The sequence below is a fragment of the Xenopus laevis genome, chromosome 2L (genome assembly GCF_017654675.1).
Source record: "Xenopus laevis strain J_2021 chromosome 2L, Xenopus_laevis_v10.1, whole genome shotgun sequence".
In the NCBI taxonomy this organism is placed as follows: domain Eukaryota; kingdom Metazoa; phylum Chordata; class Amphibia; order Anura; family Pipidae; genus Xenopus; species Xenopus laevis.
This window is the reverse complement of record NC_054373.1, coordinates 185,693,379-185,708,693: the sequence shown is the minus strand read 5'-3', so window position 1 is coordinate 185,708,693 and position 15,315 is coordinate 185,693,379. Positions and strand designations below refer to the sequence as shown.

General features: G+C 40.7%; 1 protein-coding gene across 4 annotated transcripts in view; it reads right to left on the bottom strand.

Moving 5' to 3' along the window:
• The window catches only part of LOC108708821 (microtubule-associated protein 6 homolog), a 54,359-nt gene that overhangs the window by 28,087 nt on the left and 10,957 nt on the right, over positions 1 to 15,315 (bottom strand). For 2 of the 4 annotated variants that reach the window (XM_041582825.1, XM_041582826.1), the window contains exons 2-3: positions 8,513 to 8,726; positions 2,359 to 2,555 (exon numbers count right to left, since the gene is read on the bottom strand). In XM_041582825.1, the coding sequence (XP_041438759.1) occupies positions 2,359 to 2,555; positions 8,513 to 8,726 (411 nt within the window). Of the gene's footprint in view, positions 1 to 1,820; positions 2,556 to 8,512; positions 8,727 to 15,315 lie in introns of those variants that run through there. The other 2 variants (XM_018247882.2, XM_041582827.1) reach the window with 2 other exon arrangements.

The window sequence follows — 15,315 nt, the reverse complement described above, 5'->3', positions numbered from 1 at the left end:
GAATGAAACCCAATTATCTATTTTTTTAAAGTGCCTTCCTAAAAAAAAGTTCCCAGTTGCCCTCCTGAACCAAATCTAAAGCGCTCCCTGAAGCTAGCCACTTGAATAATACCTAAGATAAGAAAGCAGTTCAGCAGGGTTGGAAGCCCCCATGTCTGCTGATTGCCAGAGGGAGAATGTGCTCAGGAAGCCAATCAGGCTTTTGGTTCCAGTGAGTATGTTCTCTGTTGAGATCAACAATGAGAGATGTGAATTTGCCAGACATGATGGCCACCAACCCTAGTGCTCTACTTTGCATTCTCACTTCAAGTATGGGGCAAGAGGACAGTTATGGGGGATACATTATATGTGGTTCAGTAGAAGGACAATTGCCTTTTCCAGGGAAGGCACTTTTTGTGTTTTACCTAATCCTATCGAGACATCTTGTGTGGTCCAATATTACATTTTGGTGGTCCAAGAGAGAAAGTTCCTCCTTCATAAGCAGCAGTCTAATAAGATACTTACAGTATATATCAATTATTCCAAATGTCTATCCATGTGTCCTACCTATTGGTGCTTACTTGTATCTTGCTCAGTGTCGAGCCAGGACCTAAACATTGATAGTCTTATACATTTGATGATAACAGTTATCACTCTCTATATACTCTCTATACTTTCTATATGTGAATATATATAATCTAATCGAACCGAGGCACCATTCTGAATGTCAATGGGTGAGCACAGTAAGTCTGAGAGGCAGAGGTGGTTAGCAGCAATAGAACCAAGGTAAAATGGTTTTGGGCTCTAGTATTTTAAGCCTTACCCCCAAACCTATGTACTATAAATGGGACATACAGGCCTTAATAGTCAAATCTGAGCTAAATAAATGGAGGTCTCGGACAAACAGTTTCATAGCATGCTGTAGGAAGCTACATAGGACAACGTTGACGAGGAATGTCCATAATATAGTGATTTACTATCACAATCCTTGATGGTGTAACTACAGGAGGGTGCTTTAGATACTATAACACCAGTGGTCAAGAGCTGTTGGACCAAAACTCAATTTTATGGTTTTTAGTGCATCCTTATTAGAAGTATATCTAGTCTGCTTTGCAACTGACAATCATGGTGAGAAATAGAAATGTTGTTCTGACCTCTTTTTCTATAATGAGTAAGAGCAAAATTACATTTGAATCTAAGTAGCTGTAGTTCCTAAACAATTGGGAAACCGCCAATGGACTGTTGACCATCTATGATGGAACCAATTGCTTAAATCTTTCTCTCCATTACCTCCCATCTCACAGTGTTGATTTCTTAGTATTTTTCCATGAAACCATGTTGCTCAGGTTTTTTAAACCCCTTAAAGCAGCATTCAAACATTACAGCGAGTACATTTAAACAACTACTTCACATATAAAAGTCCAGCATAGGCGTTCTGGCCAATACTGATTTGTAGCACCTAGAGCATTTGCTCTGAATCTATGCTGCATGAGAACCTAAAATGAGAAATATATCATATTAATAAGTGCCATTTATCTCACATTAATTTGCAGTAAAATTAAAATGGTAAGGTAGGTGGTCGTGGCCTATTATGTTCAAAGAACATTACATTCAAATAAATGACATTAATTTGACTGGGCCTCAGTATTTGTTTTTGGTGAAACATTTATAATTATGTAAGCATCATCTTTGATGAGTTGAGAACAAAAGGGTCCCCAAACTTTTTTTACCCATGAGCCACATTCAAATTTAAATAGAGTTGGGGGGCAACACAAGCTGCCACATAAGGGTTGTGATTGGCTATTTGGTAGCCCCTACAGGAGGCTCTGTTTGGCAGTAAACCTGGTTTTATACAACCAAGACTTGCCTCCAAGCCAGAAATTAAAAAATAAGCATCTGCTTTGAGGCCAATGGGAGGACCATCCAAGCGGTTGGTGAGAAAGTATATAGGACAAAGTATAGGAATATAGGACAACGTATGGCATATTTTAAATGTAGCTAGAGTTATCCCAAAATCATAGCTCAGTCATGGTTATGTTTCCACTGACCAGCAAGTCCCTAGATGAAGATGACAATGCCTCAAAATAACAACGCCCACGTCTTTATTTTCTAATGTTAATGTGAAGATAAACACCATTTCAATGTGCTATATTTCCCATTAAGGTTCCATTCAAACACGTTGATACCAGACATAAATAAAGTGAGTGATTCCTCCCAACCGGCACGTGTTTGTGAAGGTGTCTAAGTGATGTCTACTCTCAAGGGAAACACATGGAATATTGTAAATACAATCAGAGCCTCAGCAGATTCAAAAGTCTCTAACATATTTTGTGGCCTTCATCATCAAAATAAGAACAATAATAAGTGCCGTGAAATTACTCTTTCGCCTCAGCCAGTTTATTGTTGATCTCCTTGCTTTTCTCCTTCTCCTCTGGCTTCGTGGTGGGGGTGCTCTCAGCGCTCTTCTTCTTGGAAGCCCGGCCTGGTGCGATGATCTTTTCTTTGGCCTTTTTCACAGGTTTATGGCTTGTCGATGTCTTTTTTGGTTTGGAAGTCTGAACGCTAGGCTTCTCCACCTGCACAGACATGTGTTACAAACCACAAAACACACAAGACAAAGAAACGAAGAGGTGGGGAAAAAAATAGTTTAGAACAGAGGTTCAAGAGGCTTTGATATGCTACAATATTTGGGATTTGTCGAATACACCCAGTTATCTACAGGAACAGGTGACAAAACACATTTTTTTTTACTTCTAGACAAACCTTTTGCAAGTTTGTCATTAGTATAGTGAGTGCTTTATAAATCAGCTTATAGTGCAGCTGCAGGCTCTTCATGCAACATTACTCTACCGATAAACAGATGGAGCTTGTGGGGGGAGTAGAACTTGTTTTATTCCCAATGAAACAGAAACATCTCCAAATTTTGATTGATTACAGGTTGAATTTAAATTGAATTATGTTGCCATAAAAAAAAACTGTTGGCACAAGAATGGATGAGGCTGCTGTTGCACCCATATTGTTACATTATTATCATAAACAAGTCACAAAATATATATTTTAAAGAATAATAAACTGTATATTGGAAGAAAATTACATGGAGGAACCTTACGATTATAAAGGTGTTTAAATAGACCACGTAGGGGATGTTCCAATTACAGATAGTAATTAATTAGTGAAAGGGGAAATAAGTACTTGGAGTCCAATATAAGTAGCCCCAGTTGAAGGACAGGCTGCAGTTACATATAAAGGATGTGGAGACCCCAAGAAAAAGTGTTCCGAAACAGTGATTATAAATGTAAAAAAAAGAAAATGTTATTAGGACATGAGCCTGATGTGTTTCATGCCTGATGGGTCTAACAACTTTTAGTCTCCTTATTCTTTTTAAAGGCGATGTGACCAATTAAAACCACAGCCACAGATATGTGGTTTAGAAATAGGGATTGGTGGTTGCATCACAACTTTTGATTGGTCACAGCTCCTTTAATTTAAGCAAGTGACTGAATATTGTTAGCCTATGAGTAAGTGCCCCATCAGGCAGGAAACGCATCAGGCTCCCTAAGTCCCAATAACATTTTCTTTTATAATCAATGGTATAGAGCAGTGCTGTCCAACTTCTGTAGGACTGGATGGACTGGATTTTTCTGGTCTACGTGGTGGAGGGCCGATAATGGAAGCCAGTGTTGACCACTCCCTGTTTTAAACCACACCCACTTTAAACCACACCCATGTTACCACAAGAACTTTTATGAGCATGTCCACGTTAATGGTGGTAGCTCACTGCAGGGATATCCCTTATCACTCATATGTGAATATACTGCATTACATTACTATACTACAGCACTTTTCAATTAATTTAAGCATCAATAATGCTGTACTAATCGCTGTGGCAGTTTAATGTCTCAACATTATTAGTAATATTAATAAAAATGAATACTATCATTAATTTCTTATATAGCAATTTAAATTAGTGTTCCTCTCTTCCCTGTGCCGTCCCACTGGGTGTATATAGCACTTTAACATATTATCACTTATATCCTTAACTTATATTTTTATATTCACAAAGTATTTCAGCTTCATCTTTCAATACAATCCTTTAAAGGAGAACTAAACCCCTGTCTACTAAAAACCCTACCACCGTCCCTCCATAATCCCCCCTCCCTTCTCTCCCCCGCACAGCAGTTAACACAAGTAAATATCCCAAAGCTGGTAATTACCTCTTGTTGTATAGTCAGGGAAGTGGAGCTCAGGGGGGCCATCTTTATCCGATTCGGTAATCTTCGGGTCTTCTTCCAGCACTTTGGTAATTTTCTGCACTTTCAGCATATGCGCAGTTGTACCGAACCGGGAGAATGCTCCAACTGCGCATGCGCCGATGCGGAGCTTCCTTACTAAAATTACTGAAGCGGTTAAAGATGGCCCCCATGAGCTCTGCTGCGCTAACTCTGCAACAAGGGGTAATTACTGGCTTAGGGGTATTTACCTGTGCGAGGGGGAGCAGGAAGGGGAGACTATGGAGGGTAGGGGTTTTTATTAGAAAGGGGGTTTAGTTCTCCTTTTAAGGAGAAACAAACCCTTAATAAAAAAAACATACCCCCTACCCTACATAGATCCCCTCCCCCCTCACTCCCAACCTAGCTGCCCCCCCCAGGCAAATGCCCCTAACTCTTTACTTACTGCTCCGTGCAGATTCTGTCCAGCAGAGTTCACGGGCACCATCTTCTTCTCTTCGTTAATCTTCAGAATCTTCAAAATTGGCAAAGTGCCGGTCTCACTCCGAAGATTATCGAATCGGCTGAAGATGGCGCCCTTGAACTCCGCTGGACAGAATCTGCACGGAGGGGTAAGTAAAGAGTTAGGGGCATTTGCCCGGGGGCGGGGGGGAGCTAGGCTGGGGCTGAGGGGATCTATGTAGGGTGGGGTTTTTTTTATGAAGGGTTTGTTTCTCTTTTAAGTGCAAATTAGCTCTACACTAGGAATCTGGTTACTAGAAAGATTGCTATGAGATTCCGGCATAGGGTGGACTACTTGGCGTTCTTTGTATGCAAGAATTCTGATTTGCCTTTTGATTAGAAATTTCTTTGTGTTACTTCGAGAAATGTAAACTGTCTTCCACAGTGAAACAACTACTATCTGGACCTAAATTAATTATACATTTTCTTACTATGAACAACCGGAGGTAACATACTGCCAATCACAAAAACAAATATCCATGATATAAATAGACAGCTATTTTGGTTGTATTTGGCTCATACATCTAGAGGACTAATACTGGAGACATATTGAAGGTAGAAATGAATATCCATTACATCCCTTGCCTGACACTCCTACAAGTAAAAATAGTCTCAATTCACTATCAAGGTGTATTTAATATATCTACCAATGAGGAGATCTGCTATGGGTCCCCCATTATTCCAAGGTTTCCATTGCTGATCATGAGCAGATTTCATAGACAATGCATCTTTATTTCTTAGAAAATAAAGCAGAATATAAAATTCTAAACCGATTCATAGGTATAATTTCCTGCAAAGCTTTGGGCTCTCCCTCAAATGTACAAACCAAGCCACAACCTTTTGATGAGCTGCTTTTTGATGAGACCTTTTGATGAGCTCAGTTATTCCGACTCAGGAGGCCACAACACATATTTTATGTTATCTCATCCATTTAATCTAAAGCTGCAACAAAAATATAATAAAAGTAATATAGACTAATGTGTCTTTGTAATATTTACCTAATGTATGCCTCTAGGAGCTAGAATGTTGGCATTGCGATAGCTAGACAGAAAATCATACAACGTGAAACAAAGTCATTTCTGAACAGAGCAAAAGAGGACAACATACACTTAAGATAAGCATGGATGTAGAACACAAAAGCCAGACATGACTACTAAATATGTTATACTGTGATGCTATATTGGCCTGTTCTGGTGGCAATGTGCTCTTGAGTAAAAACAATGGCCAAACCAAGGGACTCTATGGTTCTTCTTATTGCCTCGTATACCTGTTGAGAAGAGGCATAAGCAGATGATAGAATCTGACAACTACATGATGATCTGTCCAAATTGTCCCCCAAGGTGCCTATACTATAGGTATACTATACAAATTCAGCCAGTTTGCTGCTCTGTAATTAGAACTTGCCAGCCTTACTACAAATCTGGACCTGACTATGTGATCATCATGCTACACATTGGCCGGAGGTTTCTAATAAGTTGGTAGCTTGATAGCTCAGTTGGCTGGAGATCTGTTTACTACAGCTCCATTACCGAGGAACTGATCTTAATAAACTCCCCTTAGCAAGTCTCCTTGGTGAACACACAGTCCTGAACCTAGTGTTGATAGACAATGAGTCCCATCAAATAAGCAGATCTATTCATGCATCTATCCAAGCACATAGGACACCTCTCTCTTAGAACTGAATCCCTGTATGGGGTTGGATGCTCTAGACTTTCACCCTTACAGGTCCCCAATGTAACATAAAGATTTGTTTAGAATATGTTGGCGCTATATAAATACATGTTAATAAAAGCTTCTGTTGTAAAACATATGGTTGCATTTGGTTAAGCGAACAAAGAACAAACCCAAAACACAGAGATGACCTCTACACACACATCAGCATGAACCACAACATAAGTTCTTCTTGTTCAACTGAATCTGGCCCATGGCCCAATACCTACAGAATTAGGCCCGTTTTCTGCTTCTTGTTTGTTTCTCATATATCACAATTGGGTAACATCGGTTTACAAACGGTAAATTAAAACAAATCGTTATGTGGCTGGAAATGTCTTCTAAATTGCGACTGAGACACAGTAATTACACAACACAATAATCTGAGCTGAAGTTGTTTGTAATCAGGTTTTCTCTCATTGCCTTTTGTAATTATGGCTGATTTGCCCTACAGAATGTAACAGTGAGCTTCTTTTAATATTTAAATCAGAGGTTGTTCTACTCAAGGTCCAAATATAAATGGCTCTGCACTACTACATGCGTAGAATAGCCCAGATAACTAGACATTCTTTCCTTTAAACTCATAGACTAAATGACTGGAATACTAATGAAGCCAGTGATTGGGGCCCTTGACCACTGTATTGGCAGGCTGCCTGGTCTGAAGCTCAAATTTGTCCTTATTAAATCCAATATTCATTGTTCAGAAATGTTAATTGTTTTAGGCCCCATTCACAGATAATTGTTACACAGTTTGGCCTAAAAGACCATGGAGCAATCTAATGAAATGTGCAAAATGTGCTACTGGTCCAGTAACCTATAACAACCAATCAGCAGGCATGACTGATGGTGAGCTGATTGGTTGCTATGGGTTACTAGACCTGGGGAAAATTTGAACAGTTTATAACATTATGGAAATGGCTTAGTTTATGGAGCTCTGATATAGGAAGTAAGATTTAAAGTGATTTGAATGATCAGCCTATTGGCCAACAGTTGGATATCAACTAACAAGGAGATTAATATATTAAGCAAGATAACCTGGTCATATGGCTTAGAGGTTTTCTGTTCCAGGCAATAAATTTAAAGGGCAAGTCAACACCAAAATCAAAATGTGCCTAATAAAAGAAAATATAATTCTAATGTTAGACGGGGTAAGACGGTATGAACACAGTGAAGTCTCAGGCAAGACTGAACCTGCAAATAGGGTCAGATTGGGCTGGTGGGATACCAGGGAAAAACCCAATGGGACCCACTGACCCAGACCCGCTGACCCAGACCCGCTCCCACTCCTACTGGAGCCCTGGGTGCAAAAAGTGAGCCCAAGGAGAGGAGGGCGGATGGGGGGTTGCTGCCAGGTGATCCTCATGGCTGGGGTGGGGGTCTGGGAGGGATTGTGTGGGGGCCCCTATGGCTGCAGCCCTGGTGGGCCCGGGACGACACAGTCTGACACTGCCTGCAAACAATGGGACTAAAGCTTTTATAAAGGGGAAGTAAAAGAATAGCAACTGCACTTTCACATTTTAATATTTAATTAGACAAATTCAAAGAGGAAAAAATGAAGGAACTGTGACCCTTAATGTAAAGGAAATCAGAAACTAGTAGAGACACATTGGCAAGTAAAATCAAATAACCACCAAACTTAAAAACAATGCAATCATTATAACGGCATTTTAGAAAGTGCTTCGTAATAAACACTATAAACTCAGTTTGGAACACGGAATATCCTGTTTAAGTGAGCGTCAGTAGAGAGGGTTTATCTTTAAAGCCATGATTTATTCATAGCAGCCTGGCCTTACAGTCACCTTGCTGACTCAGTATTGTTCAATTGGTGGCTTTTTTAATTTGCCAGTGATACAAACAATACGGAAAATTATTAAAAAATATCCGGGTGCTGGGGACACAGGTGTTTGAGCACAACAAGGAGGGAGCCCTGCATGAGTATTTTGGACTTCTAGCTTTGGTTCCCCTCATACAGAATATCTATAACTGCCAGCAAAGTACTCTAAACCAGCCCACCACCTTAGATAAAGCCTCCACCACCAGCCCCAAAAGACAAAATCAGAATATAGAGTATTCACTAGCAGGCATGGACCTACCTTAGAGGATTCCTTACAAGGTTCACTGTACAAACTGCGTATCCTTCTCCGCTCCGTCAGTTTGTTGTCCCCAGCTGTGGGCTGGTTGCTTTCCCCTTTGAATGTGGCCTTGTAACTTGTCTCATGGACAACCTTCTCCTCGGGTGGCTGGTATTGAGACTTGGCTTTGATCGGCTTCACTGGTTTAACATCAGTCCAAGGTCTAAACTCATTTCTGTGAAGTGAAAGTTCAAAGATGAGATTAATCCAATGACATGTTTGTATTACAATATGAGACAAGCTAACGCTTCCTGATCATTGGCCGCTGTGGGGCTACCTCACCTCAAACTCAGCCTATTTCATTACATTGCCCTCAGTATATCATATCAATGCATTACACCACCAAAAGGAATGAGATCCATCAAGATCCATCAAGATCCATCAAGATCCATCAAGATCCATCAAGATCCATCAAGAACCAGGTTTGCACTGTGCCCCCTTCAAATTTGTGGCTTGGCCCATGAAGCACTACTCTTAGTGGAATGTTCTTCATCTTTTTCAGTCTTATTTTGAATTTTCTAAAAACATTTGTAGAAAATGTTATGAATTGTGTAGGGCTCCCATAGACTATAATGGCTGAGAATGATGAGTTAAAGGGTTAAGCAGTCACGATGGAAAGTTTTCCAGCAAAACAAACATTGATGTGCCCATTGGCTGAACAGATTTTGGCAGGCGTGAACACCCACATTTTTTATCTATTATTTATCTAAAATGTTGTCTCACCTTTGATAATTAAGCCTTCTCAGCTTTCATCAGCACTGACTTTCATTTGTCTAATCCCAAAGCAATAATTCTTTCATGTCTCTGGAAAGATGGTGTATCATGCCTGGGCACAGTTTTGTGTCATCTCCAAAGAGACATTTCTATCAAGTCTCATTTTTCAGCTATTATTTAAAAAAAATTGCCAATGGTGTGCACCTGTAGAACATCTCAGTAGAACATCTCAGTAGAACACCCTTCAAGTGATCATTAGTCCTTCAAGTATCAGACTTTATGTGGCTCAGTATCAGCAGCCTTCCAAACAACAAATCCATCCATATCCAAACATCAGATCAATCACTCAGGAAGCTCCAAGATCTTCCCCACTATAGATTGTCATGGTCTGTCATCTACAAACTCTAATTCTTCTTTTACATTTCAATAATGCAAATCTGTGAATGTTTCTTTAGGCCACTGGCATCGAATTCCATAAGCGAGAGTCAGAGAACATTAAAATTAAAGTCCTGGCCACACGCACGTCTCTTAGGGTTGGAGAAGCTTCCATCTGCCCAGCTACTTTGATCAAATTCATTCTGTTTAAATGATATTGGACTTAGTACAAGTCTGCCACACTTCTATTTCTCCACATTTAGGGTCACGGCACACAGGCAGATTCAGAGAGATTAGTCACAACTTTGGGCGACTTCGTAAAACGAATTGCGCCGAGTGCCATCCCACCGGCGATTTACATTTTAGCCACAGAAAGGCAGGGGAGGCAGTTGGGGGAGATTAGTTGCCCCAAAGAAGAGGAGATTTGTTGCCGGGCAACTAATCTCCCTGAATCTGCCTGTGTGCCCTGACCCTTACAGGGATATAAAGGAGTCAATAACTTATTATTTCCATAGATATTGAGTAATTACGATCTAATTGTGTTCAGAGCCATGCAGAGATACCAAATCGGATCCAAAGGGATCTGGGTGCACCCCCCCAACTCCATCCCAGCCTTGGCCCAGATAGATGTTGGAAAACTTGGGGTGATGATACTTTGTATTTTCAATGGAGTTTGTAAGTTAGGTTTAAGGTGCAAATACTGACAGTGGGTGATGTATCTATTACTTTAGGTTACTAGGAGGGCAGGGCTTAAATCAAGATGACTTTCGAAAATGATAGATTGATCTCTCTGGGTCATATATGAAAATCATAGACCGAAGAGTAAATATTTTGGCTTCCCTGACTACATGAAGAGACCTCAGTTACTATAAGAATGGTGCTTCTGATGAAGTAGCGTTGAAGCTACGAAACGCGTTAAGCATGGACTGCGTTTGATGCACTGTTGGTGTTTTACTATTATGTATAATATTTAATCTTCAATAAAAGGAAAATTTATCAATCTTCGACCTGGCTTGGTGCTCCGTGGATCAAAGACTTTCATTGACTATAAGAATGGTGGAATGGTTGGGAAAGAACATTCCCAACTTTCTATTGTATCATGAGGAACAGTAGATGGTGTAATGGTGGTGGGACCATATGTAAGAACCTGTGATGACCCATTCACCCTTAATTCCTGCCATTAAGCCCGTGCAGGGCACAACAGAGAGGCTGGTAGAGAATACGATAATGAGAACATTGACGCACACTCTGAAGATGATACATTAAGGAATTCTACAAGATAAATCTTCTGGATGGGTTTATTGGCCCTCTTAATTGTCCCTCTGAGGTTGGAGAGAGGCACAGGTTAAACTGTGTGTATAATTATAATACTGCTCGTCACACTAACGATTTTGCTTAGTGTTTATGACTAATGAATTAGGCGGCTCAGGGATGAGTCTTAATCTTCCTGCCAAGAAGCTTCTGTAGCAAAACAAGGAACGTTGGCTCCTCGCAGTTACAGAAGGAGTGATGGATAAATGGAATAAATGGGCCCCTCTGCTCTTTCTGTAGTTTGTGCCCCTATAGCAACAAAAAATAAAGGGTGTAGGGCACGCTGGAAACCACACCAGGTCAGACCAAAATTTAAAAAATGGAAAATACTTTACTTGAACAATCATCTCAAGCCTTACGCATTTCATGTCATAATCATAGGCTCTGCCCCTGCCTTGGTACTTAAGGCAGTATAAGGATTTAGCGCCTAGGCTTTGGTGCAAGTGGGTGCAGCCATAATGATTTACTGAGGAGCATTAGGAAAATCCTTGTTCTGAGTGCGCCTTGCACCCCTTCTTAATGTCCCTTATGCTCCCACCTTCTCCCAAACACCTGTACCTGTCTGAACCTCTTTTCTCCATTTTCATTCAGCTCTTTGCCATTTGGTCATTTTGGAAATCATCCTAAAGCCTCTCTGACACAGACACTTCACTGTTTAAATCTCATGACTTGGAATATCTCTATATTAATTATCCTTCCATCTGACTATTAAATTAATTGGCTGAACTTCCCAGTCCCTTTGTCTGTTATTTGTAATTATTGTTGCCCTAATTCTCCAAATAACATCTGAATCCAGTTCCTCTTGAACCCTGACAGACCAGACTGAATCTGAATACAGTCCCCTTTAAATGTGTAGGTTTGGGGGTAGTTTTGCAGGGTTGGGGCTGATCTATAGGGGGTTTGATGCTACATCCTAAGCAGGGAAACAACTGGTTGGGCACAGGCCTATCTGTACAGTCTGTGGTTAAAGCAGCAGATGATTTATTGTCCCTCTAGCTCTATACACAACTCCGTTGCTGCTCTTGTTTCCCTAGCAACTGACTTAACCTCTTCTCTCAAGCTCATTGGCTGCATTGCTTCACTCTCACATTACATCTCAGTGGAACTGCTGTTTCCATCTTGCAAGATTTCAGACAGAAATTGCAAGACTTTGTTTAATTTAAAAGGGCAGAATCATTTCCCCCCCCCCCCTGCAAGTCCCATTAAACATGCCTACAGCTTGACAGCCCTAATGTACAGCTTTACTTATTACATCTTGCCTTTGTATAGTTACTATGCAACAACAACAGCCCCTTCTTCTGCTCCATATTGTCTTACTATATACACTGGCTCAGAAATAGTCCATGTGTGTAGTGGGGTAGTAACTCTAATTGCCTTTAGTTGAATACTAAGTAATATAGGTCCCTCAAGTTCTCATAGTCTGTACAGAGAGATCCCATAAAACTATGGCAGCATAGGTATTCCCTGTACTAAGCACAATTCAGCAGGAACAGTCCCTAAGTTTGCTCATAGTCTGTACAGAGAGATCCCATAAAACTATGGCAGCATAGGTATTCCCTGTACTAAGCACAATTCAGCAGGAACAGTCCCTAAATTTGCTCATAGTCTGTACAGAGAGATCCCATAAAACTATGGCAGCATAGGTATTCCCTGTACTAAGCACAATTCAGCAGGAACAGTCCCCTAAGTTTGCTCATAGTCTGTACAGAGAGATCCCATAAAACTATGGCAGCATAGGTATTCCCTGTACTAAGCACAATTCAGCAGGAACAGCCCCCTAAGTTTGCTCATAGTCTGTACAGAGAGATCCCATAAAACTATGGCAGCATAGGTATTCCCTGTACTAAGCACAATTCAGCAGGAACAGTCCCTAAGTTTGCTCATAGTCTGTACAGAGAGATCCCATAAAACTATGGCAGCATAGGTATTCCCCTGTACTAAGCACAATTCAGCAGGAACAGCCCCTAAGTTTGCTCATAGTCTGTACAGAGAGATCCCATAAAACTATGGCAGCATAGGTATTCCTCTGTACTAAGCACAATTCAGCAGGAACAGTCCCTAAGTTTGCTCATAGTCTGTACAGAGAGATCCCATAAAACTATGGCAGCATAGGTATTCCCTGTACTAAGCACAATTCAGCAGGAACAGTCCCTAAGTTTACTCATAGTCTGTACATAGAGATCACATAAAACTATGGCAGCATAGGTATCCCCTGTACTAAGCACAATTCAGCAGGAACAGTCACCTATACTAATCACAATTCACTTTACAAAATTGCAGGTATAGAGGCTCTTTAGAAAATAGCAAGAGTTTGTAATAAAGAGACATAGTAAGGCCTATGCACAATAAAATCCCCTCATATAATAATGGGACTTAACCTTCAGATTGTTTCCTTTTAATATGGTAAAACTGATGTGAAACCCCTCTGTTAGTGCTGTGACACCCTCAGCATTTGTATAAAGGATACATTGTCTTAAATATCTTGAAAGTAATAATCCTGACATTAATTTAGATTAGTTCCTTCAGGAAACTCTCTATGGATTACATTGCTGCGAATCAGTCTCTGTCGCTAATTGGGATTTTGTCACTCAGTAGATGAATTGAGCTGCCAGTCACATTGGTTTACACTAAGCAGTAAATACGAGACCGGGAGTGAGAAATGTTGGTGCCGCAGGCGTTGAGAGACGGGTCCCAATCTAAGGACAACTAAGGGACCTAATTGTTGCGCATGTAATGAAAAAAGGCAACATTATTTGTAGTCTTCTATTAATGACGTTATTACATTTGCCCATTTGAGACTAGACCCGCCCACTAAAAACAGGGTCATGATACCAACATTATTATCACAAATTATGAGTTTTGCATAATTCATGGGAAAACTTTAGAGGGGGGCATATTTATTTAAATTTGAAATGGAGAATTTGTCAGAATGGGTTCAACTGCAGCGAAACACCATTCTGTTCTATGGGGTGTTAGAGCTCGGGGGGCAGCTCTGAACTCGAACACCTCTTTGAATCCCAGCCCCCAATCCAAGTAAATGATTAGAAGACACTCTTTCTATGAAACCCAATCGATCAGGAGCAGAAACGAAATCTAAAAGCATCATCAACGCACTGTAAATAATAAGGGCTTTCCTTTTCCCCAGGATCAGATACATTTCACATTATTATTTTGCACTGAAATTGACCTGTAGGTTATTGATTTATTTGTGATTCCATTTACAGGATTCACATTATTTCTGTTTCTCCAGCCTCATCAGGTCACACCAATACCTTCCCCTTGTCCCCTGGTCTTTCCATCAGCCCCGGCTCATGTAACATTTGTCTTCTGGAAGATCCAGTTCCCTCTCTGCCTGATACAGTCCAGACATTCCCGAGACACAAGTAACTTAGTTATAAATACATTTCCCTATATGTCTTAATAACCACAAGCTCAATACTGTGTAACTCATCCACTTCCACACAGGATTCTGCTCATTCAGAAATATGTAATGACAGTTATTTGTGGGTTATCCTGGACTTTCTTTGGGGTGCCATGATCTATTTCAGTGGTTTGCACCATATTGGGGCTCATTTCAGTAGATCGGGGGAATAAGTGCAAGAGAAACCCATTTGGAGCTTATTTGGGCAGCACTTTGTCCCCCAGTCTCTCTGCGCTTTACAGGGGTTATAAAAATGACAGGGGTTATAAAAATGTTGTGATTACATTAGGGATGCACCGAATCCACTTTTTTGGATTCGACCGAACCCCCGAATCCTTCGCGAAAGATTCGGCCGAATACCGAACCGAATCCGAACCCTAATTTGCATATGCAAATTAGGGGTGGGAAGGGGAAAATTTTATTTTACTTCCTTGTTTTCTGATAAAAAGTCACGCAATTTTCCTCCCCAGCCCTAATTTGCATATGCAAAATTAGGATTTGGATTTGATTCGGCCAAATCCGAATCCTGCTGAAAAAGGCCGAATCCTGGCCGAATCCCGAGCCGAGTCCTGGATTCGGTGCATCCCTGGATTACGTGAACCCTTGCTTTTGAACAAATGATGACCACACAAGGATTTATAATTACTGGGATGAATATATTGGACAGTGGATTATGTGTCGTGATGGATTTGTGTGTCAAGCCTCACTTTGGATTCACATTGGACTTTGGGAATCATGGGTAATTAGGTGTGATTAGATAGGCTTTAAATGTTATGGTAACACTTTTGCCTGTATCCTGACAAAGGGAAGGTGAAAAGCCCCAGAAACGTTGATGCAAAGGTGGTTACAATAATTGGGGTAAGCTTAGGGTTGCCACTTTTGCTTCACTAAAGGCCCCCATTCACAGGCCAATAAAAGCTGCCGACAGACCGAGTCAGCAGCT